Source organism: Phyllobates terribilis, unplaced genomic scaffold (genome assembly GCF_046119375.1).
Source record: "Phyllobates terribilis strain yellow unplaced genomic scaffold, ASM4611937v1 Scaffold_12__6_contigs__length_324123572, whole genome shotgun sequence".
NCBI classification, from domain to species: domain Eukaryota; kingdom Metazoa; phylum Chordata; class Amphibia; order Anura; family Dendrobatidae; genus Phyllobates; species Phyllobates terribilis.
In genome coordinates, this window is record NW_027362772.1 from 87,215,141 (window position 1) to 87,242,479 (window position 27,339).

General features: G+C 62.4%; 1 protein-coding gene across 2 annotated transcripts in view; it reads right to left on the bottom strand.

The window, feature by feature from the left end:
- ZNF362 (zinc finger protein 362) overlaps positions 1-26,918 on the bottom strand; it is a 118,840-nt gene extending 91,922 nt beyond the window's left edge. Inside the window, exons 1-2 of one of the 2 annotated variants that reach the window (XM_073656034.1) lie at positions 26,685-26,917; positions 10,211-10,274 (exon numbers count right to left, since the gene is read on the bottom strand). In XM_073656034.1, coding sequence (XP_073512135.1) covers positions 10,211-10,273 — 63 coding nt within the window. In that variant the 5' untranslated portion in view covers position 10,274; positions 26,685-26,917. Of the gene's footprint in view, positions 1-10,210; positions 10,275-26,684 lie in introns of both variants that reach the window. The other variant, XM_073656035.1, reaches the window with a different exon arrangement.
- Between the last annotated feature and the right edge of the window lie 421 nt (positions 26,919-27,339).

Consider the following 27,339-nt stretch of genomic DNA (forward strand, 5'->3'; position numbering starts at 1 on the left):
AGAGCTGCACTCACTATTCTGCTGGTGCAGTCACTGTGTACATACATTACATTACTGATCCTGAGTTACCTCCTGTATTATACTCCAGAGCTGCACTCACTATTCTGCTGGTGCAGTCACTGTGTACATACATTACATTACTGATCCTGAGTTACCTCCTGTATTATACTCCAGAGCTGCACTCACTATTCTGCTGGTGCAGTCACCGTGTACATACATTACATTACTAATCCTGAGTTACATCCTGTATTATACCCCAGAGCTGCACTCACTATTCTGCTGGTGCAGTCACTGTGTACATACATTACAGTACTGATCCTGAGTTACCTCCTGTATTATACTCCAGAGCTGCACTCTCTATTCTGCTGGTGCAGTCACTGTGTACATACATTACATTACTGATCCTGAGTTACCTCCTGTATTATACCCCAGAGCTGCACTCACTATTCTGCTGGTGCAGTCACTGTGTACATACATTACATTACTGATCCTGAGTTACATCCTGTATTATACTCCAGAGCTGCACTCACTATTCTGCTGGTGCAGTCACTGTGTACATACATTACATTACTGATCCTGAGTTACCTCCTGTATTATACCCCAGAGCTGCACTCACTATTCTGCTGGTGCAGTCACTATGTACATACATTACATTACTGATCCTGAGTTCCCTCCTGTATTATACCCCAGAGCTGCACTCACTATTCTGCTGGTGCAGTCACTGTGTACATACATTACATTACTGATCCTGAGTTACATCCTGTATTATACTCCAGAGCTGCACTCACTATTCTGCTGGTGCAGTCACTGTGTACATACATTACATTACTGATCCTGAGTTCCCTCCTGTATTATACCTCAGAGCTGCACTCACTATTCTGCTGGTGCAGTCACTGTGTACATACATTACATTACTGATCCTGAGTTACATCCTGTATTATACTCCAGAGCTGCACTCACTATTCTGCTGGTGCAGTCACTGTGTACATACATTACATTACTGATCCCGAGTTCCCTCCTGTATTATACCCCAGAGCTGCGCTCACTATTCTGCTGGTGCAGTCACTGTGTACATACATTACATTACTGATCCTGAGTTACATCCTGTATTATACTCCAGAGCTGCACTCACTATTCTGCTGGTGCAGTCACTATGTACGTACATTACTGATCCTGAGTTACATCCTGTATTATACTCCAGAGCTGCACTCACTATTCTGCTGGTGCAGTCACTGTGTACATACATTACATTACTGATCCTGAGTTACCTCCTGTATTATACCCCAGAGCTGCACTCACTATTCTGCTGGTGCAGTCACTATGTACATACATTACATTACTGATCCTGAGTTCCCTCCTGTATTATACCCCAGAGCTGCACTCACTATTCTGCTGGTGCAGTCACTGTGTACATACATTACTGATCCTGAGTTACATCCTGTATTATACCCCAGAGCTGCACTCACTATTCTGCTGGTGCAGTCACTGTGTACATACATTACTGATCCTGAGTTACATCCTGTATTATACTCCAGAGCTGCACTCACTATTCTGCTGGTGCAGTCACTGTGTACATACATTACTGATCCTGAGTTACATCCTGTATTATACTCCAGAGCTGCACTCACTATTCTGCTGGTGCAGTCACTGTGTACATACATTACATTACTGATCCTGAGTTACATCCTGTATTATACTCCAGAGCTGCACTCACTATTCTGCTGGTGCAGTCACTGTGTACATACATTACATTACTGATCCTGAGTTCCCTCCTGTATTATACCCCAGAGCTGCACTCACTATTCTGCTGGTGCAGTCACTGTGTACATACATTACATTACTGATCCTGAGTTACATCCTGTATTATACCCCAGAGCTGCACTCACTATTCTGCTGGTGCAGTCACTGTATACATACACTACATTACTGATCCTGAGTTACCTCCTGTATTATACTCCAGAGCTGCGCTCACTATTCTGCTGGTGCAGTCACTGTGTACATACATTACATTACTGATCCTGAGTTCCCTCCTGTATTATACCCCAGAGCTGCACTCACTATTCTGCTGGTGCAGTCACTGTGTACATACATTACATTACTGATGCTGAGTTACATCCTGTATTATACTCCAGAGCTGCACTCACTATTCTGCTGGTGCAGTCACTGTGTACATACATTACATTACTGATCCTGAGTTACCTCCTGTATTATACTCCAGAGCTGCACTCACTATTCTGCTGGTGCAGTCACTGTGTACATACATTACATTACTGATCCTGAGTTACATCCTGTATTATACTCCAGAGCTGCACTCACTATTCTGCTGGTGCAGTCACTATGTACATACATTACATTACTGATCCTGAGTTACATCCTGTATTATACTCCAGAGCTGCACTCACTATTCTGCTGGTGCAGTCACTGTGTACATACATTACATTACTGATCCCGAGTTCCCTCCTGTATTATACTCCAGAGCTGCACTCACTATTCTGCTGGTGCAGTCACTATGTACATACATTACATTACTGATCCTGAGTTACATCCTGTATTATACTCCAGAGCTGCACTCACTATTCTGCTGGTGCAGTCACTATGTACATACATTACATTACTGATCCCGAGTTCCCTCCTGTATTATACCCAAGAGCTGCGCTCACTATTCTGCTGGTGCAGTCACTGTGTACATACATTACATTACTGATCCTGAGTTACATCCTGTATTATACCCCAGAGCTGCACTCACTATTCTGCTGGTGCAGTCACTGTGTACATATATTACATTACTGATCCTGAGTTACCTCCTGTATTATACTCCAGAGCTGCACTCACTATTCTGCTGGTGCAGTCACTGTGTACATACATTACATTACTGATCCTGAGTTACATCTTGTATTATCCTCCAGAGCTGCACTCACTATTCTGCTGGTGCAGTCACTGTGTACATAAATTACATTACTGATCCTGAGTTACCTCCAGTATTATACTCCAGAGCTGCACTCACTATTCTGCTGGTGCAGTCACTGTGTACATATATTACATTACTGATCCTGAGTTACCTCCTGTATTATACTCCAGAGCTGCACTCACTATTCTGCTGGTGCAGTCACTGTGTACATACATTACATTACTGATCCTGAGTTCCCTCCTGTATTATACCCCAGAGCTGCACTCACTATTCTGCTGGTGCAGTCACTGTGTACATACATTACATTACTGATGCTGAGTTACATCCTGTATTATACTCCAGAGCTGCACTCACTATTCTGCTGGTGCAGTCACTGTGTACATACATTACATTACTGATCCTGAGTTACCTCCTGTATTATACTCCAGAGCTGCACTCACTATTCTGCTGGTGCAGTCACTGTGTACATACATTACATTACTGATCCTGAGTTACATCCTGTATTATACTCCAGAGCTGCACTCACTATTCTGCTGGTGCAGTCACTATGTACATACATTACATTACTGATCCTGAGTTACATCCTGTATTATACTCCAGAGCTGCACTCACTATTCTGCTGGTGCAGTCACTGTGTACATACATTACATTACTGATCCCGAGTTCCCTCCTGTATTATACTCCAGAGCTGCACTCACTATTCTGCTGGTGCAGTCACTATGTACATACATTACATTACTGATCCTGAGTTACATCCTGTATTATACTCCAGAGCTGCACTCACTATTCTGCTGGTGCAGTCACTATGTACATACATTACATTACTGATCCCGAGTTCCCTCCTGTATTATACCCAAGAGCTGCGCTCACTATTCTGCTGGTGCAGTCACTGTGTACATACATTACATTACTGATCCTGAGTTACATCCTGTATTATACCCCAGAGCTGCACTCACTATTCTGCTGGTGCAGTCACTGTGTACATATATTACATTACTGATCCTGAGTTACCTCCTGTATTATACTCCAGAGCTGCACTCACTATTCTGCTGGTGCAGTCACTGTGTACATACATTACATTACTGATCCTGAGTTACATCTTGTATTATCCTCCAGAGCTGCACTCACTATTCTGCTGGTGCAGTCACTGTGTACATAAATTACATTACTGATCCCGAGTTACATCCTGTATTATACTCCAGAGCTGCACTCACTATTCTGCTGGTGCAGTCACTGTGTACGTACATTACATTACTGATCCTGAGTTACATCCTGTATTATACCCCAGAGCTGCACTCACTATTCTGCTGGTGCAGTCACTGTGTACATACATTACATTACTGATCCTGAGTTACCTCCTGTATTATACTCCAGAGCTGCACTCACTATTCTGCTGGTGCAGTCACTGTGTACATACATTACATTACTGATCCTGAGTTACATCCTGTATTATACTCCAGAGCTGCACTCACTATTCTGCTGGTGCAGTCACTGTGTACGTACATTACTGATCCTGAGTTACATCCTGTATTATACTCCAGAGCTGCACTCACTATTCTGCTGGTGCAGTCGCTGTGTACATACATTACATTACTGATCCTGAGTTACCTCCTGTATTATACTCCAGAGCTGCACTCACTATTCTGCTGGTGCAGTCACTGTGTACATACATTACATTACTGATCCTGAGTTACATCCTGTATTATACTCCAGAGCTGCACTCACTATTCTGCTGGTGCAGTCACTGTGTACATACAATACATTACTGATCCTGAGTTACATCCTGTATTATACTCCAGAGCTGCACTCACTATTCTGCTGGTGCAGTCACTGTGTACATACATTACATTACTGATCCTGAGTTACATCCTGTATTATACTCCAGAGCTGCACTCACTATTCTGCTGGTGCAGTCACTGTGTACATATATTACATTACTGATCCTGAGTTACACCCTGTATTATACTCCAGAGCTGCGCTCACTATTCTGCTGGTGCAGTCACTGTGTACATACATTACATTACTGATCCTGAGTTACATCCTGTATTATACTCCAGAGCTGCACTCACTATTCTGCTGGTGCAGTCACTGTGTACATACATTACATTACTGATCCTGAGTTACATCCTGTATTATACTCCAGAGCTGCACTCACTATTCTGCTGGTGCAGTCACTGTGTACATACATTATATTACTGATCCTGAGTTACATCCTGTATTATACTCCAGAGCTGCATTCACTAATCTGCTGGTGCAGTCACTGTGTACATACATTACATTACTGATCCTGAGTTACATCCTGTATTATACTCCAGAGCTGCAATCACTATTCTGCTGGTGCAGTCACTATGTACATACATTACATTACTGATCCTGAGTTACGTCCTGTATTATACTCCAGAGCTGCACTCACTATTCTGCTGCTGCAGTCACTGTGTACATACATTACATTACTGATCCTGAGTTACATCCTGTATTATACTCCAGAGCTGCACTCACTATTCTGCTGGTGCAGTCACTGTGTACATACATTATATTACTGATCCTGAGTTACATCCTGTATTATACTCCAGAGCTGCATTCACTATTCTGCTGGTGCAGTCACTATGTACATACATTACATTACTGATCCTGAGTTACGTCCTGTATTATACTCCAGAGCTGCACTCACTATTCTGCTGGTGCAGTCACTGTGTACATACATTACATTACTGATCCTGAGTTACATCCTGTATTATACTCCAGAGCTGCACTCACTATTCTGCTGGTGCAGTCACTATGTACATACATTACATTACTGATCCCGAGTTCCCTCCTGTATTATACCCCAGAGCTGCGCTCACTATTCTGCTGGTGCAGTCACTGTGTACATACATTACATTACTGATCCTGAGTTACCTCCTGTATTATACTCCAGAGCTGCACTCACTATTCTGCTGGTGCAGTCACTGTGTACATACATTACATTACTGATCCTGAGTTACATCTTGTATTATCCTCCAGAGCTGCACTCACTATTCTGCTGGTGCAGTCACTGTGTACATACATTACATTACTGATCCTGAGTTACATCCTGTATTATCCTCCAGAGCTGCACTCACTATTCTGCTGGTGCAGTCACTATGTACATACATTACATTACTGATCCCGAGTTCCCTCCTGTATTATACCCCAGAGCTGCGCTCACTATTCTGCTGGTGCAGTCACTGTGTACATACATTACATTACTGATCCTGAGTTACCTCCTGTATTATACTCCAGAGCTGCACTCACTATTCTGCTGGTGCAGTCACTGTGTACATACATTACATTACTGATCCTGAGTTACCTCCTGTATTATACTCCAGAGCTGCACTCACTATTCTGCTGGTGCAGTCACTGTGAACATACATTACATTACTGATCCTGAGTTACATCCTGTATTATACTCCAGAGCTGCACTCACTATTCTGCTGGTGCAGTCACTGTGTACATAGATTACATTACTGATCCTGAGTTACCTCCAGTATTATACTCCAGAGCTGCACTCACTATTCTGCTGGTGCAGTCACTGTGTACATACATTACATTACTGATCCCGAGTTACATCCTGTATTATACTCCAGAGCTGCACTCACTATTCTGCTGGTGCAGTCACTGTGTACATACATTACATTACTGATCCTGAGTTACATCCTGTATTATACCCCAGAGCTGCACTCACTATTCTGCTGGTGCAGTCACTGTGTACATACATTACATTACTGATCCTGAGTTACCTCCTGTATTATACTCCAGAGCTGCACTCACTATTCTGCTGGTGCAGTCACTGTGTACATACATTACATTACTGATCCTGAGTTACATCCTGTATTATACTCCAGAGCTGCACTCACTATTCTGCTGGTGCAGTCACTGTGTACGTACATTACTGATCCTGAGTTACATCCTGTATTATACTCCAGAGCTGCACTCACTATTCTGCTGGTGCAGTCGCTGTGTACATACATTACATTACTGATCCTGAGTTACCTCCTGTATTATACTCCAGAGCTGCACTCACTATTCTGCTGGTGCAGTCACTGTGTACATACATTACATTACTGATCCTAAGTTACATCCTGTATTATACTCCAGAGCTGCACTCACTATTCTGCTAGTGCAGTCACTGTGTACATACATTACATTACTGATCCTGAGTTACATCCTGTATTATACTCCAGAGCTGCACTCACTATTCTGCTGGTGCAGTCACTGTGTACGTACATTACTGATCCTGAGTTACATCCTGTATTATACTCCAGAGCTGCACTCACTATTCTGCTGGTGCAGTCGCTGTGTACATACATTACATTACTGATCCTGAGTTACCTCCTGTATTATACTCCAGAGCTGCACTCACTATTCTGCTGGTGCAGTCACTGTGTACATACATTACATTACTGATCCTGAGTTACATCCTGTATTATACTCCAGAGCTGCACTCACTATTCTGCTAGTGCAGTCACTGTGTACATACATTACATTACTGATCCTGAGTTACATCCTGTATTATACTCCAGAGCTGCACTCACTATTCTGCTGGTGCAGTCACTGTGTACATACATTACATTACTGATCCTGAGTTACCTCCTGTATTATACTCCAGAGCTGCACTCACTATTCTGCTGGTGCAGTCACTGTGTACATACATTACATTACTGATCCTGAGTTACATCCTGTATTATACTCCAGAGCTGCACTCACTATTCTGCTGGTGCAGTCACTGTGTACATACATTACATTACTGATCCTGAGTTACATCCTTTATTATACTCCAGAGCTGCACTCACTATTCTGCTGGTGCAGTCACTGTGTACATACATTACATTACTGATCCTGAGTTACATCCTGTATTATACTCCAGAGCTGCACTCACTATTCTGCTGGTGCAGTCACTGTGTACATACAATACATTACTGATCCTGAGTTACATCCTGTATTATACTCCAGAGCTGCACTCACTATTCTGCTGGTGCAGTCACTGTGTACATACATTACATTACTGATCCTGAGTTACGTCCTGTATTATACTCCAGAGCTGCACTCACTATTCTGCTGGTGCAGTCACTGTGTACATATATTACATTACTGATCCTGAGTTACATCCTGTATTATACTCCAGAGCTGCGCTCACTATTCTGCTGGTGCAGTCACTGTGTACATACATTACATTACTGATCCGGAGTTACATCCTGTATTATACTCCAGAGCTGCACTCACTATTCTGCTGGTGCAGTCACTGTGTACATACATTACATTACTGATCCTGAGTTACATCCTGTATTATACTCCAGAGCTGCATTCACTAATCTGCTGGTGCAGTCACTGTGTACATACATTACATTACTGATCCTGAGTTACATCCTGTATTATACTCCAGAGCTGCACTCACTATTCTGCTGGTGCAGTCACTGTGTACATACATTACATTACTGATCCTGAGTTACCTCCTGTATTATACTCCAGAGCTGCACTCACTATTCTGCTGGTGCAGTCACTGTGTACATACATTACATTACTGATCCTGAGTTACCTCCTGTATTATACTCCAGAGCTGCACTCACTATTCTGCTGGTGCAGTCACTGTGTACATACATTACATTACTGATCCTGAGTTACATCCTGTATTATACTCCAGAGCTGCACTCACTATTCTGCTGCTGCAGTCACTGTGTACATACATTACATTACTGATCCTGAGTTACATCCTGTATTATACTCCAGAGCTGCACTCACTATTCTGCTGGTGCAGTCACTGTGTACATACATTATATTACTGATCCTGAGTTACATCCTGTATTATACTCCAGAGCTGCATTCACTAATCTGCTGGTGCAGTCACTGTGTACATACATTACATTACTGATCCTGAGTTACATCCTGTATTATACTCCAGAGCTGCACTCACTATTCTGCTGGTGCAGTCACTGTGTACATACATTACATTACTGATCCTGAGTTACATCCTGTATTATACTCCAGAGCTGCACTCACTATTCTGCTGGTGCAGTCACTGTGTACATACATTACATTACTGATCCCGAGTTACATCCTGTATTATACCCCAGAGCTGCGCTCACTATTCTGCTGGTGCAGTCACTGTGTACATACATTACATTACTGATCCTGAGTTACATCCTGTATTATACTCCAGAGCTGCACTCACTATTCTGCTGGTGCAGTCACTGTGTACATACATTACATTACTGATCCTGAGTTACATCCTGTATTATACTCCAGAGCTGCACTCACTATTCTGCTGGTGCAGTCACTGTGTACATACATTACATTACTGATCCTGAGTTACATCCTGTATTATACTCCAGAGCTGCACTCACTATTCTGCTGGTGCAGTCACTGTGTACATACATTACATTACTGATCCTGAGTTACATCCTGTATTATACTCCAGAGCTGCACTCACTATTCTGCTGGTGCAGTCACTGTGTACATACATTACATTACTGATCCTGAGTTACATCCTGTATTATACTCCAGAGCTGCACTCACTATTCTGCTGGTGCAGTCACTGTGTACATACATTATATTACTGATCCTGAGTTACCTCCTGTATTATACTCCAGAGCTGCACTCAATATTCTGCTGGTGCAGTCACTGTGTACATACATTACATTACTGATCCTGAGTTACCTCCTGTATTATACCCCAGAGCTGCACTCACTATTCTGCTGGTGCAGTCACTGTGTACATACATTACATTACTGATCCTGAGTTACATCCTGTATTATACTCCAGAGCTGCACTCACTATTCTGCTGGTGCAGACGCTGTGTCCATACATTACATTACTGATCCTGAGTTACATCCTGTATTATACTCCAGAGCTGCACTCACTTTTCTGCTGGTGCAGTCACTGTGTGCATACATTACATTACTGATCCTGAGTTACATCCTGTATTATACTCCAGAGCTGCACTCACTATTCTGCTGGTGCAGTCACTGTGTGCATACATTACATTACTGATCCTGAGTTACCTCCTGTATTATACTCCAGAGCTGCACTCACTATTCTGCTGGTGCAGTCACTGTGTACATACATTACATTACTGATCCTGAGTTACCTCCTGTATTATACTCCAGAGCTGCACTCACTATTCTGCTGGTGCGATTCGTCAGGCCGCCCCCTCCCCTGCAGGCGCGCGGGTTGCTGGTACCCTGGTGTACAATGCTGGTGCTTTATGAATACACATGGGAGTTGGCGTTGCGCCCCCGCAGGTCAGACACGGTACAGCAGCTGTGGAAGGAATGAGGCGTCGCTCACCTGACTGGGCATCGCTGGAGGTGGAGGCCAAAAATAGGCATTGTTAAAGCGCGGCTCCGCCATCCTGCAAGAAGGAAAGTACAGTTACCTGCTGCCACCAATCGCTGCCACCAATCGCTCGCAGCTCCGCCATAAAGACAAACCGCCACCCTCAACATCTCCGCTTCCTGTCAGCGACTCATCACTGGCTGGAGACTTCTCACAGCTGAGGGTTTGCTACATTGTTTCTAATGCAGACTCCATTGTATTGGACTGACACAATGTAACGCAACATCAGCTGTGCAGCAGGAAGGGTTCTCAGCCCCTAGTGTAAGCAATGTCCCGGGCCCTCACATTATGGAGTGCAGGGGCCACACACAGGTGCCCGGCGGGATCCAGACCAGTGATTGGGGCAGCCCCATGGTGCGCGCCTGTATTCATAAAGCACCAGCATTGTCCACATCTGTGGCCCCGAGGAGGAACGGAGGCCGACCACTGTCCCTGCCAGAGGCCCACGACCCTCCCCCACCGCCAGCCCTGCAACCGCCACCACCACTCCTGACACCACCACTGCAACCACCACTCCTGACACCACCACCACCCCTGACACCACTACCACTGCCACCGCCACTCCTGACACCACCACCACAACAGCAACCGCCACTCCTGACACCACCACCACTCCTCACACCACCACCCCCACTCCTGACACCACTACCACTGCCACCGCCACTCCTGACACCACCACCACAACAGCAACCGCCACTCCTGACACCACCACCACTCCTGACACCACCACTGCAACCACCACTCCTGACACCACCACCACCCCTGACACCACTACCACTGCCACCGCCACTCCTGACACCACCACCACAACAGCAACCGCCACTCCTGACACCACCACCACTCCTGACACCACCACTGCAACCACCACTCCTGACACCACCACCACCCCTGACACCACTACCACTGCCACCGCCACTCCTGACACCACCACCACAACAGCAACCGCCACTCCTGACACCACCACCACTCCTCACACCACCACCCCCACTCCTGACACCACTACCACTGCCACCGCCACTCCTGACACCACCACAACAGCAACCGCCACTCCTGACACCACCACCACTGCAACCACCACCACTCCTGACACCACCGCCGTCACCGCCAGTCCTGACACCACTACCACTGCCACCGCCACTCCTGACACCACCACAGCAACCACCACTCCTGACACCACCACCACTGCAACCGCCACTCCTGACACCACCGCCAGTCCTGACACCACCACCACTGCAACCGCCACTCCTGACACCACCACCACTGCAACCGCCACTCCTGACACCACCACCACTGCAACCGCCACTCCTGACACCACCACCACTGCAACCGCCACTCCTGACACCACCACCACTGCAACCGCCACTCCTGACATCACCACCACTGCAACCGCCACTCCTACCACCACCACTGCCACCGCCACTCCTGACACCACCACCACTGCAACCACCACCACTCCTGACACCACCGCCGTCACCGCCAGTCCTGACACCACTACCACTGCCACCGCCACTCCTGACACCACCACCACAGCAACCACCACTCCTGACACCACCACCACTGCAACCGCCACTCCTGACACCACCGCCAGTCCTGACACCACCACCACTGCAACCGCCACTCCTGACACCACCACCACTGCAACCGCCACTCCTGACACCACCACCACTGCAACCGCCACTCCTGACATCACCACCACTGCCACCGCCACTCCTGACACCACCACCACTGCAACCGCCACTCCCGACACCACCACCACTGCAACCACCACTCCTGACACCACCACCACTGCAACCACAGCTGCAACCGCCACCGTCAGTCCTGACACCACCACCACCTCCACTCCTGACATCACCGCCATCGCTGTCAACGACAGCCCTGTAACCGCCACCGCCACTCCTGACACCACCACCACTACTGACACCACCACCACTGCAACCGCCACTCCTGAAACCACCACCACTGCAACCGCCACTCCTGACACCACCACCACTGCAACTGCCACTCCTGAGACCACCACCACTGCAAAAGCCACAGTCAGTCCTGCAGCCGCCACCGCCAGTCCTGACACCACCACCACTGCAACCGCCACTCCTGACACCACCACCACTGCAACCGCCACTCCTGACACCACCGCCGTCACCGCCAGACCTGACACCACCACCACTGCCACCGCCACTCCTGACACCACCACCACTGCCACCGCCACTCCTGACACCACCACCACTGCTGCAACTGCCACCATCAGTCCTGCAGCCGCAACCGTCAGTCTTGACACCACCACCACTGTAACCGCCACCGCTGCAACAGCCACCGCTAGTCCTGACACCACCACCACTGCAACCGCCAGCCCTGTCACCGCTTCAACCACCAGTCCTGCAACCACCACCATTGCAAACACCAGGAATGCAACCAGCACAACCAGGAATGCCACCACCACCACTGCAACCGCCACCTCAGCAACCGCCAGCCCCACAACCACCAGCCATGCAACTGCCAGCAATGCAACCACCACTGCCAGCCCTGCCACTGCCACTACTGCAACCGCCAGCCCTGCAACCGCCACCGCCAGCCCTGCAACCGCCACTACTGCAACCACCAGCTCTGCCACTGCCAGCCCTTCAGCCGCCGCCGCCACCATTGCAACCGCCACTGTCAGCCCTGCCACAGCTTCAACCGCCAGCAATACAACCGCCACCGCCAGCCCAGCCACAGCTTCAACCGCCAGCAATACAACCGCCACCGCTTCAAACACCAGCCCGGTAACCGCCACCACTGCAACCACCACAACCAGGAATGCCACCACTAGCCCTGCAACCGCTGCGCCAAATTCATGCCAGTGCTCAAGGAAAGCAAAAAGGCGGGAGGGACCATGAATGGCGGGACCGGCAAGATCCAGGGGGGAGAAGGGGTCACCGGCTACATACAGCAGGGAAGAGGGAAGTCACCGGCGAGATCCAGCGGGGAGGGGGAGGTCACTGGCGAGATCCAGCGGGGAGGGGGAGGTCACCGGCGAGATCCAGCGGGGAGGGGGAGGTCACCGGCGAGATCCAGCGGGGAGGGGGAGGTCATCGGCGAGATCCAGCGGGGAGGGGGAGGTCACCGGCGAGATCCAGCGGGGAGGGGGAGGTCACCGGCGAGATCCAGCGGGGAGGGGGAGGTCACCGGCGAGATCCAGCGGGGAGGGGGAGGTCACCGGCGAGATCCAGCGGGGAGGGGGGTCACCGGCGAGATCCAGCGGGGAGGGGGAGGTCACCGGCGAGATCCAGCGGGGAGGGGGAGGTCACCGGCGAGATCCAGCGGGGAGGTCACCGGCGAGATCCAGCAGGGAGGGGGAGGTCACCGGCGAGATCCAGCGGGGAGGGGGGAGTCACCGGCGAGATCCAGCGGGGAGGGGGAGTCACCGGCGAGATCCAGCGGGGAGGTCACCGGCGAGATCCAGCAGGGAGGGGGAGGTCACCGGCGAGATCCAGCGGGGAGGGGGGAGTCACCGGCGAGATCCAGCGGGGAGGGGGGGTCACCGGCGAGATCCAGCGGGGAGCGGGGTTACCGGCGAGAATGTGGTGTTTATTTTGGTCTCAGCAGGTTCGGGGTCCGCTCCTTTTCCCGGCAGGACTCCTCACACGCTCATCGCCCCCTGCTGGACGCCTCCAGTGCACTACGCCCGGAGCCTTTACCCCTCACTATTCAGCTCTGCCATACCCGATGCTGTCTGACAACTCGAAATGGCCGAGCACGCAGTGTGCCCAGGGGCGGTCACCCCGTGATGTGTCTGCAGTGCAGGGACCAGTCTAGGTCGAGTCTCTACTCATAAACCAGGAGGCTCTGGATGCACAGATCAGGGCATTAGGAGGCCAGGGATGAGATGCATATATGGGGGCTCCAGAAATCCACGACTCCCCACTATGGACCAGCAGGGTCGCTCTGTATCTACAGACGGAGGCACAAACACATCAACCCCCCACAGACTCCGGTTGTCACATTTTGCCTCGTCAGTGTTTTCGCTTTTTCGGTCGCCCGTTTCTATGGTTACTGACGGACAATGAACATTCCAGAAGTTGTTACATTGTATCGACAAATCCATGAAGTTTCTGTAACTCAGAGGTCGGAGATCAAACACTGATATTCTGGGTCCTCAGAGACCCCGCCGTCAGCCCGCACAGACCCCGCTGGTGATAGGGGCAGGGGCGCGGAAGGCGAGGGAGAGAGGAAGGCGAGGAGCAGGGAGCACGGAGGGGGAGGGAGCGCGCAGGGCGAGGGGGAGGGAGCGCGCAGGGCGAGGCGGAGGGAGCGCGCAGGGCGAGGGGGAGGGAGCGCGCAGGGCGAGGCGGAGGGAGCGCGCAGGGCGAGGCGGAGGGAGCGCGCAGGGCGAGGGGGAGGGAGCGCGCAGGGCGAGGCGGAGGGAGCGCGCAGGGCGAGGCGGAGGGAGCGCGCAGGGCGAGAGGGAGGGAGCGCGCAGGGCGAGAGGGAGGGAGCGCGCAGGGCGAGGCGGAGGGAGCGCGCAGGGCGAGGCGGAGGGAGCGCGCAGGGCGAGGGGGAGGGAGCGCGCAGAGCGAGGGGGAGGCGGCGCGCAGGGCGAGGGGGCGCGCAGGGGGAGGGAGCGCGCAGGGCGAGGGGCAGGGAGCGCGCAGGGCGAGGGGCAGGGAGCGCGCAGGGCGAGGGGCAGGGAGCGCGCAGGGCGAGGGGGAGGGAGCGCGCAGGGCGAGGGGCGAGGGGCAGGGAGCGCGCAGGGCGAGGCGGAGGGAGCGCGCAGGGCGAGGCGGAGGGAGCGCGCAGGGCGAGGCGGAGGGAGCGCGCAGGGCGAGGCGGAGGGAGCGCGGAGGGCGAAGCGGAGGGGGAGCGGAGGGCGAGGGGCAGGGAGCGCGCAGGTCGAGGGGCAGGGAGCGCGCAGGGCGAGGGGCAGGGAGCGCCGCAGGGCGAGGGGGAGGGAGCGCGCAGGGCGAGGGGCAGGGAGCGCGCAGGGTGAGGGGGAGGGAGCGCGCAGGGCGAGGGGCAGGGAGCGCGCAGGGCGAGGGGCAGGGAGCGCGCAGGGCGAGGGGCAGGGAGCGCGCAGGGCGAGGGGCAGGGAGCGCGCAGGGCGAGGGGCAGGGAGCGCGCAGGGCGAGGGGCAGGGAGCGCGCAGGGCGAGGGGCAGGGAGCGCGCAGGGCGAGGCGGAGGGAGCGCGCAGGGCGAGGCGGAGGGAGCGCGCAGGGCGAGGCGGAGGGAGCGCGCAGGGCGAGGGGCAGGGAGCGCGCAGGGCGAGGGGCAGGGAGCGCGCAGGGCGAGGGGCAGGGAGCGCGCAGGGCGAGGCGGAGGGAGCGCGCAGGGCGAGGCGGAGGGAGCGCGCAGGGCGAGGCAGAGGGAGCGCGCAGGGCGAGGCAGAGGGAGCGCGCAGGGCGAGGCAGAGGGAGAGAGGAAGGCGAGGAGCAGGGAGCGCGCAGGGCGAGGGGCAGGAAGCGCAGGGCGAGGGGGAGGGAGCGCGCAGGGCGAGGGGGAGGGAGCGCGCAGGGCGAGGGGGAGGGAGCGCGCAGGGCGAGGGGGAGGGAGCGCGCAGGGCGAGAGGGAGGGAGCGCGCAGGGCGAGGGGCAGGGAGCGCGCAGGGCGAGGCGGAGGGAGCGCGCAGGGCGAGGGGGAGGGAGCGCGCAGAGCGAGGAGGAGGCGGCGCGCAGGGCGAGGGGGCGCGCAGGGGGAGGGGGCGCGCAGGGCGAGGGGCAGGGAGCGCGCAGGGCGAGGGGCAGGGAGCGCGCAGGGCGAGGGGCAGGGAGCGCGCAGGGCGAGGGGGAGGGAGCGCGCAGGGCGAGGGGCAGGGAGCGCGCAGGGCGAGGCGGAGGGAGCGCGCAGGGCGAGGCGGAGGGAGCGCGCAGGGCGAGGCGGAGGGAGCGCGGAGGGCGAAGCGGAGGGGGAGCGGAGGGCGAGGGGCAGGGAGCGCGCAGGTCGAGGGGCAGGGAGCGCGCAGGTCGAGGGGCAGGGAGCGCCGCAGGGCGAGGGGGAGGGAGCGCGCAGGGCGAGGGGCAGGGAGCGCGCAGACGAGGGGGAGGCGGCGCGCAGGGTGAGGGGGAGGGAGCGCGCAGGGCGAGGGGCAGGGAGCGCGCAGGGCGAGGGGCAGGGAGCGCGCAGGGCGAGGGGCAGGGAGCGCGCAGGGCGAGGGGCAGGGAGCGCGCAGGGCGAGGGGCAGGGAGCGCGCAGGGCGAGGGGCAGGGAGCGCGCAGGGCGAGGCAGAGGGAGAGAGGAAGGCGAGGAGCAGGGAGCGCGCAGGGCGAGGGGCAGGAAGCGCAGGGCGAGGGGGAGGGAGCGCGCAGGGCGAGGGGGAGGGAGCGCGCAGGGCGAGGGGGAGGGAGCGCGCAGGGCGAGGGGGAGGGAGCGCGCAGGGCGAGGGGCAGGGGGCGCGCAGGGCGAGGGGGAGGCGGCGCGCAGGGCAAGGGGGCGCGCAGGGCGAGGGGGAGGGGGCGCGCATGGGGAGGGAGCGCGCAGGGGGAGGGGCAGGGAGCGCGCAGGGCGAGGGGCAGGGAGCGCGCAGGGCGAGGGGGAGGGAGCGCGCAGGGCGAGGGGGAGGGAGCGCGCAGGGCGAGGGGGAGGGAGCGCGCAGGGCGAGGGGGAGGGAGCGCGCAGGGCGAGGGGGAGGGAGCGCGCAGGGCGAGGGAGCGCGCAGGGCGAGGGGCAGGGAGCGCGCAGGGCGAGGGGCAGGGAGCGCGCAGGGCGAGGGGCAGGGAGCGCGCAGGGCGAGGCGGAGGGAGCGCGCAGGGCGAGGCGGAGGGAGCGCGCAGGGCGAGGCGGAGGGAGCGCGCAGGGCGAGGCGGAGGGAGCGCGCAGGGCGAGGCGGAGGGAGCGCGCAGGGCGAGGCAGAGGGAGCGCGCAGGGCGAGGCAGAGGGAGCGCGCAGGGCGAGGCAGAGGGAGCGCGCAGGGCGAGGCAGAGGGAGAGAGGAAGGCGAGGAGCAGGGAGCGCGCAGGGCGAGGGGCAGGAAGCGCAGGGCGAGGGGGAGGGAGCGCGCAGGGCGAGGGCGAGGGAGCGCGCAGGGCGAGGGAGCGCGCAGGGCGAGGGGGAGGGAGCGCGCAGGGCGAGGGGGAGGGAGCGCGCAGGGCGAGGGGGAGGGAGCGCGCAGGGCGAGGGGGAGGGAGCGCGCAGGGCGAGGGGCAGGGGGCGCGCAGGGCGAGGGGGAGGCGGCGCGCAGGGCAAGGGGGCGCGCAGGGCGAGGGGGCGCGCATGGGGAGGGAGCGCGCAGGGGGAGGGGCAGGGAGCGCGCAGGGCGAGGGGCAGGGAGCGCGCAGGGCGAGGGGGAGGGAGCGCGCAGGGCGAGGGGGAGGGAGCGCGCAGGGCGAGGGGGAGGGAGCGCGCAGGGCGAGGGAGCGCGCAGGGCGAGGGGCAGGGAGCGCGCAGGGCGAGGGGCAGGGAGCGCGCAGGGCGAGGCGGAGGGAGCGCGCAGGGCGAGGCGGAGGGAGCGCGCAGGGCGAGGCGGAGGGAGCGCGCAGGGCGAGGCGGAGGGAGCGCGCAGGGCGAGGCGGAGGGAGCGCGCAGGGCGAGGCAGAGGGAGCGCGCAGGGCGAGGCAGAGGGAGAGAGGAAGGCGAGGAGCAGGGAGCGCGCAGGGCGAGGGGCAGGAAGCGCAGGGGGAGGGAGCGCGCAGGGCGAGGGGGAGGGAGCGCGCAGGGCGAGGGGGAGGGAGCGCGCAGGGCGAGGGGCAGGGGGCGCGCAGGGCGAGGGGGAGGCGGCGCGCAGGGCAAGGGGGCGCGCATGGGGAGGGGCAGGGAGCGCGCAGGGCGAGGGGCAGGGAGCGCGCAGGGCGAGGGGCAGGGAGCGCGCAGGGCGAGGGAGCGCGCAGGGCGAGGGAGCGCGCAGGGCGAGGGAGCGCGCAGGGCGAGGGAGCGCGCAGGGCGAGGGGCAGGGAGCGCGCAGGGCGAGGGGCAGGGAGCGCGCAGGGCGAGGGGCAGGGAGCGCGCAGGGCGAGGCGGAACGAGCGCGCAGGGCGAGGCGGAGGGAGCGCGCAGGGCGAGGCGGAGGGAGCGCGCAGGGCGAGGCAGAGGGAGAGAGGAAGGCGAGGAGCAGGGAGCGCGCAGGGCGAGGGGCAGGAAGCGCAGGGCGAGGGGGAGGGAGCGCGCAGGGCGAGGGGGAGGGAGCGCGCAGGGCGAGGGGGAGGGAGCGCGCAGGGCGAGGCGGAGGGAGCGCGCAGGGCGAGGCGGAGGGAGCGCGCAGGGCGAGGCGGAGGGAGCGCGCAAGGCGAGGGAGAGAGGAAGGCGAGGGAGAGGAAGGCGAGGGAGAGAGGAAGGCGAGGGAGAGAGGAAGGCGAGGGAGAGAGGAAGGCGAGGGAGAGAGGAAGGCGAGGGAGAGAGGAAGGCGAGGGAGAGAGGAAGGCGAGGGAGAGAGGATGGCGAGGGAGAGAGGAAGGCGAGGAGCAGGGAGCACGCAGGGCGAGGTGGAGGGAGCGCGCAGGGCGAGGCGGAGGGAGCGCGCAGGGCGAGGCGGAGGGAGCGCGCAGGGCGAGGCGGAGGGAGCGCGCAAGGCGAGGGGCGAGGGAGCGCGCAAGGCGAGGGGCGAGGGAGCGCGCAAGGCGAGGGGCGAGGGAGCGCGCAAGGCGAGGGGCGAGGGAGAGAGGAGGGCGAGGAGCAGGGAGCGCGCAGGGCGAGGGGGAGGGAGCGCGCAGGGCGAGGGGGAGGGAGGGAGCGCGCAGGGCGAGGGGGAGGGAGCGCGCAGGGCGAGGGGGAGGGAGCGCGCAGGGCGAGGGGGAGGGAGCGCGCAGGGCGAGGCGGAGGGGGAGCGGAGGGCGAGGGGCAGGGAGCGCGCAGGGCGAGGGGCAGGGAGCGCCGCAGGGCGAGGGGCAGGGAGCGCCGCAGGGCGAGGGGCAGGGAGCGCCGCAGGGCGAGGGGCAGGGAGCGCCGCAGGGCGAGGGGCAGGGAGCGCCGCAGGGCGAGGGGGAGGCGGCACGCAGGGCGAGGGGGAGGGGGCACGCAGGGCGAGGGGGAGGGGGCACGCAGGGCGAGGGAGCGCGCAGGGGGAGGGAGCGCGCAGGGCGAGGGGCAGGGAGCGCGCAGGGCGAGGGGCAGGGAGCGCGCAAGGCGAGGGGGAGGGAGCGCGCAAGGCGAGGGGGAGGGAGCGCGCAGGGCGAGGGGGAGGGAGCGCGCAGGGCGAGGGGCAGGGAGCGCGCAGGGCGAGGGGCAGGGAGCGCGCAGGGCGAGGGGCAGGAAGCGCGCAGGGCGAGGGGCAGGAAGCGCGCAGGGCGAGGGGCAGGGAGCGCGCAGGGCGAGGCGGAGGGAGCGCGCAGGGCGAGGCGGAGGGAGCGCGCAGGGCGAGGCGGAGGGAGCACGCACGGCGAGGCGGAGGGAGAGAGGAACGCGAGGAGCAGGGAGCGCGCAGGGCGAGGGGCAGGAAGCGCGCAGGGCGAGGGGGAGGGAGCGCGCAGGGCGAGGGGGAGGGAGCGCGCAGGGCGAGGGGGAGGGAGCGCGCAAGGCGAGGGGCAGGGAGAGAGGAGGGCGAGGAGCAGGGAGCGCGCAGGGCGAGGGGGAGTGAGCGCGCAGGGCGAGGGGGAGTGAGCGCGCAGGGCGAGGGGCAGGGAGCGCGCAGGGCGAGGGGCAGGGAGCGCGCAGGGCGAGGGGGAGGGAGCGCGCAGGGCGAGGGGGAGCGCAGGGCGAGGGGGAGGGGGAGCGCAGGGCGAGGGGCAGGGAGCGCGCAGGGCGAGGGGCAGGGAGCACGCAGGGCGAGGGGCAGGGAGCGCGCAGGGCGAGGGGCGAGAGGAAGGCGAGGAGCAGGGAGCGCGCAGGGCGAGGGGGAGAGAGCGCGCAGGGGGAGGAAGCGCGCAGGGCGAGGGGGAGGGAGCGCGCAGGGCGAGGGGGAGGGAGCGCGCAGGGCGAAGGGGAGGGAGCGCGCAGGGCGAGGGGGAGGGAGCGCGCAGGGCGAGGGGGAGGGAGCGCGCAGGGCGAGGGGGAGGGAGCGCGCAGGGCGAGGGGCAGGGAGCGCGCAGGGCGAGGGAGCGCGCAGGGCGAGGGGGAGGGAGCGCGCAGGTCGAGGGGCAGGGAGCGCGCAGGGCGAGGGGCAGGGAGCGCGCAGGGCGAGGGGCAGGGAGCGCGCAGGGCGAGGGGCAGGGAGCGCGCAGGGCGAGGCGGAGGGAGCGCACAGGGCGAGGGCGAGGGAGCGCGCAGGGCGAGGGAGCGCGCAGGGCGAGGGGCAGGGAGCGCGCAGGGCGAGGGAGCGCGCAGGGCGAGGGGCAGGGAGCGCGCAGGGCGAGGGGCAGGGAGCGCGCAGGGCGAGGGGCAGGGAGCGCGCAGGGCGAGGGGCAGGGAGCGCGCAGGTCGAGGGGCAGGGAGCGCGCAGGGCGAGGGGCAGGGAGCGCGCAGGGCGAGGCGGAGGGAGCGCGCAGGGCGAGGAGCAGGGAGCGCGCAGGGCGAGGAGCAGGGAGCGCGCAGGGCGAGGAGCAGGAAGCGCAGGGCGAGGGGGAGGGAGCGCAGGGCGAGGGGGAGGGAGCGCGCAGGGCGAGGGGGAGGGAGCGCGCAGGGCGAGGGGGAGGGAGCGCGCAGGGCGAGGGGGAGGGAGCGCGCAGGGCGAGGGGCAGGGAGCGCGCAGGGCGAGGGGCAGGGAGCGCGCAGGGCGAGGGGGAGGGAGCGCGCAGGGCGAGGGGGAGGGAGCGCGCAGGGCGAGGGGGAGGGGGAGCGCAGGGCGAGGGGGAGGGAGCGCGCAGGGCGAGGGGCAGGGAGCGCGCAGGGCGAGGGGGAGGGAGCGCGCAGGGCGAGGGGGAGGGAGCGCGCAGGGCGAGGGGCGAGAGGAAGGCGAGGAGCAGGGAGCGCGCAGGGCGAGGGGGAGAGAGCGCGCAGGGGGAGGAAGCGCGCAGGGCGAGGGGGAGGAAGCGCGCAGGGCGAGGGGGAGGGAGCGCGCAGGGCGAGGGGGAGGGAGCGCGCAGGGCGAAGGGGAGGGAGCGCGCAGGGCGAAGGGGAGGGAGCGCGCAGGGCGAGGGGGAGGGAGCGCGCAGGGCGAGGGGGAGGGAGCGCGCAGGGCGAGGGGGAGGGGGAGCGGAGGGCGAGGGGCAGGGAGCGCGCAGGGCGAGGGAGCGCGCAGGGCGAGGGGGAGGGAGCGCGCAGGGCGAGGGGCAGGGAGCGCGCAGGGCGAGGGGCAGGGAGCGCGCAGGGCGAGGGGCAGGGAGCGCGCAGGGCGAGGGGCAGGGAGCGCGCAGGGCGAGGGAGCGCGCAGGGCGAGGGGCAGGGAGCGCGCAGGGGGAGGGAGCGCGCAGGGCGAGGGGCAGGGAGCGCGCAGGGCGAGGGGCAGGGAGCGCGCAGGGCGAGGGGCAGGGAGCGCGCAGGGCGAGGGGCAGGGAGCGCGCAGGTCGAGGGGCAGGGAGCGCGAGGGGCAGGGAGCGCGCAGGGCGAGGGGCAGGGAGCGCGCAGGGCGAGGCGGAGGGAGCGCGCAGGGCGAGGCGGAGGGAGAGAGGAAGGCGAGGAGCAGGGAGCGCGCAGGGCGAGGGGCAGGAAGCGCGCAGGGCGAGGGGGAGGGAGCGCGCAGGGCGAGGGGGAGGGAGCGCGCAGGGCGAGGGGGAGGGAGCGCGCAGGGCGAGGCGGAGGGAGCGCGCAGGGCGAGGGAGCGCGCAAGGCGAGGGGCGAGGGAGAGAGGAGGGCGAGGGGGAGGGAGCGCGCAGGGCGAGGGGCAGGGAGCGCGCAGGGCGAGGGGCAGGGAGCGCGCAGGGCGAGGGGGAGGGAGCGCGCAGGGCGAGGGGGAGGGAGCGCGCAGGGCGAGGGGGAGGGGGAGCGGAGGGCGAGGGGCAGGGAGCGCGCAGGGCGAGGGGGAGGGAGCGCGCAGGGCGAGGCGGAGGGAGCGCGCAGGGCGAGGGGCGAGAGGAAGGCGAGGAGCAGGGAGCGCGCAGGGCGAGGGGGAGAGAGCGCGCAGGGGGAGGAAGCGCGCAGGGCGAGGGGGAGGAAGCGCGCAGGGCGAGGGGGAGGGAGCGCGCAGGGCGAGGGGGAGGGAGCGCGCAGGGCGAGGGGGAGGGAGCGCGCAGGGCGAGGGAGCACGCAGGGCGAGGGAGCGCGCAGGGCGAGGGAGGGGGAGCGCAGGGCGAGGGAGGGGGAGCGCAGGGCGAGGGGCAGGGAGCGCGCAGGGCGAGGGGCAGGGAGCGCGCAGGGCGAGGGGCAGGGAGCGCGCAGGGCGAGGGGGAGGGAGCGCGCAGGGCGAGGGGGAGGGAGCGCGCAGGGCGAGGGGGAGGGAGCGTGGAGGGGGAGGGAGCGCGCAGGGCGAGGGGGAGGGAGCGTGGAGGGGGAGGGAGCGCGCAGGGCGAGGGGCAGGGAGCGCGCAGGGCGAGGGGCAGGGAGCGCGCAGGGCGAGGGGCAGGGAGCGCGCAGGGCGAAGGGGAGGGAGCGCGCAGGGCGAGGCGGAGGGGGAGGCGGAGGGGGAGCGGAGGGCGAGGCGGAGGGGCGCCTGGGGCGAGGGGGACGGAGCGCGCAGGGTGAGGGGGACGGAGCGCGCAGGGCGAGGCGGAGGGGGAGCGGAGGGCGAGGGGCAGGGAGCCCCCCCGGTCCCCGCACACAGACCCCTGGGCCCCACACACAGTCCCCCGGGCCCCCCACACAGACCCCCGGGCCCCCCTCACACAGACCCCCGGGCCCTGCACACAAACCCCAGCACACAGACCCCTGGGCCCCCCAGTCCCTGCACACAAACCCCCGCACACAGACTCCTGGGCCCCTCGGTCCACGCGCACAGAACCCCGGGCCCCACACACAGAACCCCAGGCCCCCCAATCCCTGCACACAAACCCCAGCACACAGAACACCGGGCACCGCACACAGACCCCCGGGCCCCGAACACAGACCGCTGGGCCAACCGGTCTCCGCACACAGTCCCCCGGGCTCCCCCGGTCCCCGCACACAGACCCCCGGGCCCCCCCGGTCCCCACACACAGATCCCCGGGCCCCCCGGTACCCACACACAGACCCCCGGTACCCACACACAGTCCCCCGGGCCCCCCAGTCCCTGCACACAAACCCCCAGGCGCCGCGGTCCCCGCACACAGACCCCCGAGCCCCTCGGTCCACGCACCCAAACCCCCGAGCCCCAGTTTCCCACACACAGACCCCCGGGCCCCGCACACAGACCCCCGGGCCCCCCTGGTCCCCGCACACAGACCCCCGGGCCCCCCACACAGAACCCCAGGCCCCCCGATCCCTGCACACAAACCCCAGCACACAGAACACCGGGCCCCGCACACAGACCCCTGGTCCCCGCACACAGACCCCCGGGCCCCCCTCACACAGACCCCCGCACACAGACCCCTGGGCCCCTCGGTCCACGCGCACAGAACCCCGGGCCCCCCGATCCCTGCACACAAACCCCAGCACACAGAACACCGGGCCTCGCACACAGACCCGCATAGACCCCCGGGCCCTGCACACAGACCCCCCGGGCCCCGCACACAGACCCCCCGGGCCCTGCACACAGACCCCCCCGGGCCCCCCGATCCCTGCACACAGACCCTCGAGCCCCTCGGTCCCCGCACACAGACCCCCGGGCCCCGCACACAGACCCCCGGGCCCTGCACACAGACCCCCGGGCCCTGCACACAGACCCCCCCGGGCCCCCCGATCCCTGCACACAGACCCTCGAGCCCCTCGGTCCCCGCACACAGACCCCCGGGCCCCCCCGGTCCCCGCACACAGACCCCCGGGCCCCCCCGGTCCCCGCACACAGACCCCCGGGCCCCCCCGGGCCCCCCACACAGTCCCCCGGGCCCCCCACACAGTCCCCCGGGCCCCCCACACACAGACCCCCGGGCCCTGCACACAAACCCCAGCAAACAGACCCCCGGGCCCCCCAGTCCCTGCACACAAACCCCCGCACACAGACCCCTGGGCCCCTCGGTCCACGCGCACAGAACCCCGGGCCCCGCGCAAAGAACCCCAGGCCCCCCCGATCCCTGCACACAAACCCCAGCACACAGAACACCGGGCCCTGCACACAGACCCCCGGGCCCATCGGTCCCCGCATAGATCCCCGGGCCCTGCACACAGACCCCCCGGGCCCCCCGATCCCTGCACACAGACCCCCGGGCCCCGCACACAGACCCCCAAGCCCCCCGGTCCCCGCACACAGACTCCCGGGCCCCCCCATCCCGGCACACAGACCCCCGGGCCCCCCAGTCTCCAAACACAGACCCCTGGTCCCCGCACACAGACCCCCGGGCCCCCCTCACACAAACCCCCGCACACAGACCCCTGGGCCCCTCGGTCCACGCGCACAGAACCCCGGGCACAGAACCCCAGGCCCCCCGATCCCTGCACACAAACCCCAGCACACAGAACACCGGGCCCATCGGTCCCCGCATAGACCCCCGGGCCCTGCACACAGACCCCCCGGGCCCCGCACACAGACCCCCGGGCCCATTGGTCCCCGCATAGACCCCCGGGCCCTGCACACAGACCCCCCCGGGCCCCCCGATCCCTGCACACAGACCCTCGAGCCCCGCACACAGACCCCCGGGCCCCCCCGGTCCCCGCACACAGACCCCCGGGCCCCCCTGGTCCCCGCACACAGACCCCCGGGCCCCCCCACACAGTCCCCCGGGCCCCCCTCACACAGACCCCCGGGCCCTGCACACAAACCCCAGCAAACAGACCCCTGGACCCCTCGGTCCACGCGCACAGAACCTCGGTCCACGCGCACAGAACCCCGGGCCCCGCGCAAAGAACCCCAGGCCCCCCGATCCCTGCACACAAACCCCAGCACACAAAACACCGGGCCCCGCACACAGACCCCCGGGCCCATCGGTCCCCGCATAGATCCCCGGGCCCTGCACACAGACCCCCCGATCCCTGCACACAGACCCCCGGGCCCCGCACACAGACCCCCAAGCCCCCCTGTCCCCGCACACAGACTCCCGGGCCCCCCCATCCCGGCACACAGACCCCCGGGCCCCCCAGTCTCCAAACACAGACCCCCGGTTCCCGCACACAGACCCCAGGGCCCCACGGTCCCTGCACACACAGACACCAGCACACAGACCTCCGGGCCCCTCGGTCCTCGCACACAGAACCCCGGTCCCTGCACACAAACCCCAACACACAGAACCCCGGGCCTCGCACACAGACCCCCGGACCCCCCCGGGCCCTGCACACAGACCCCCGGACCCCCCGGTCCCTGCACACACAGACACCAGCACACTGACCTCTGGGCCCCTCGGTCCCCGCACACAGAACCCCAACACACAGACGCCCGGGCACCCCGGTCCCAGCACACAGACCCCCGAGCCAAGCACACAGACCCCCGGGCCCCCCCCCTCCTTGCACACAGACCCCCCCGTCCCCGCACACACAGACACCAGCACACAGACCTCCGGGCCCCTCGGTCCCCGCACATAGAACCCCAGTCCCTGCACACAAACCCCAACACACAGAACCCCGGGCCTCGCACACAGACCCCCGGACCCCCCCGGTCCCTGCACACACAGACACCAGCACACAGAACCCCAGGCCCCCCGGTCCCTGCACACACAGACCTCTGGGCCCCTCGGTCCCAGCACACAGAACCCCGGGCCCCGCACACAGACGCCCGGGCACCCTGGTCCCAGCACACAGACCCCCGAGCCCCCCCCCCTCCTTGCACACAGACCCCCGGGACCTGCACACAAACCCCAGCACAGGGACCCCCGGTTCCTGCACAGACCCCTAGGCCCCCCGGTCTCCGCAACAGACCCCCGGCCCGCACACACACTCCCGAGCCCCCCGGTCCCTCCACACAAACCCCAGCACACAGAACCCCGGTCCCCCCACACAGACCACTGGGCCCCCCGGTCCCTCCACACAAACCCCAGCACACAGAACCCCGGTCCCCGCACACAGACCCCCGGGCCCCCTGGTCTCCGCACACAGACCCCCGGGCCCCCTGGTCTCCGCACACAGACCCCCGGGCCCCTCGGTACCCGCACACAGACCCCTGGGCCCCCCGGTCTCCGCACACAGAGGGTCCCCCGTGCCCCGCACACAGACCCCAGCACACAGACCCCGGGGCCCCTCGGTCCCCTGCACACAGACCCCCGGGCCCTGCACACAAACCCCAGAACACAGACCCCCGGGTCCCCCGGTCCCCGCACACAGACCCCCGGGCCCCTCGGTCCCCTGCACACAGACCCCCGGTCCCTGCACACAAACCCCAGCACACAGAGGGTCCGCCGGTCCCCGCACCCAGACCCCCGGGCCCCCAGGTTTCCGCCCCCGGTTTCCCTTCTTCAGACTTTTATTCGCATTTTCAGACAAAAGAAAAAAAAATGGCCGCAGCGCGAGGAGCAGACAGACCCCCGCCCGCCGCCGCCGGGACCCCCACACCCGGGACCGGCACAGCCCCCCCGCACACCCGCCGCCATGTTCTGCAGATGTGTCTGTGGGGCCCCTCCGTGCTCCCCTCACACCCGGGGGCCACACACGGCGCTGACAGGAGCGGGGCCCCGGGCTGAGCCGCCCCCTCCCGGCCCCAGCGCGGGAAGCTACACACCTGGCGTGCGGCGGAGGGCGGAGGACACACGGGCGGAGGCCTCACACGGATCCGGGGCCTCACACGGATCCGGGTCACCGCCGGCCGAGCGCTTCTGGGTGTCCGGAGCTGAGCGCCCACAAGTCACCGGAGCCGCCTCATTACACGGAGCTGTCGTCAGTGAGGAGCCCCCCGTGTACGAGCGAGGAGCCTCCCCCGGCCCCACAAATCCTCCCCCTGCTCCTCCCCCAGAGCCGAGACCCCCGAAACCGGGACCCCGAGAGTGCGTGCGGCCCCGGCAGGAGGGAGACCCCCGAAACTGAGGGGCCCCTGCAGGAGGGAGACCCCCACATAGAGACCCCCGAAACGGAGGGGCCCCTGCAGGAGGGAGACCCCCACATAGTGACTCCCGAAACTGAGGGGCCCCTGCAGAAGGGAGACCCCCACATAGAGATCCCCGAAAGTGAGGGGCCCCTGCTGGAGGGAGACCCCCACATAGAGACCCCTGAAACCGAGGGGCCCCTGCTGGAGGGAGACCCCCACATAGTGACCCCCGAAACCGAGGGGCCCCTGCTGGAGGGAGACACCCATATAGAGATCCCCGAAACTGAGGGGCCCCTGCAGGAGGGAGACCCCAGATAGAGAGACCCCTGAAACTGAGGGGCCCCTGCAGGAG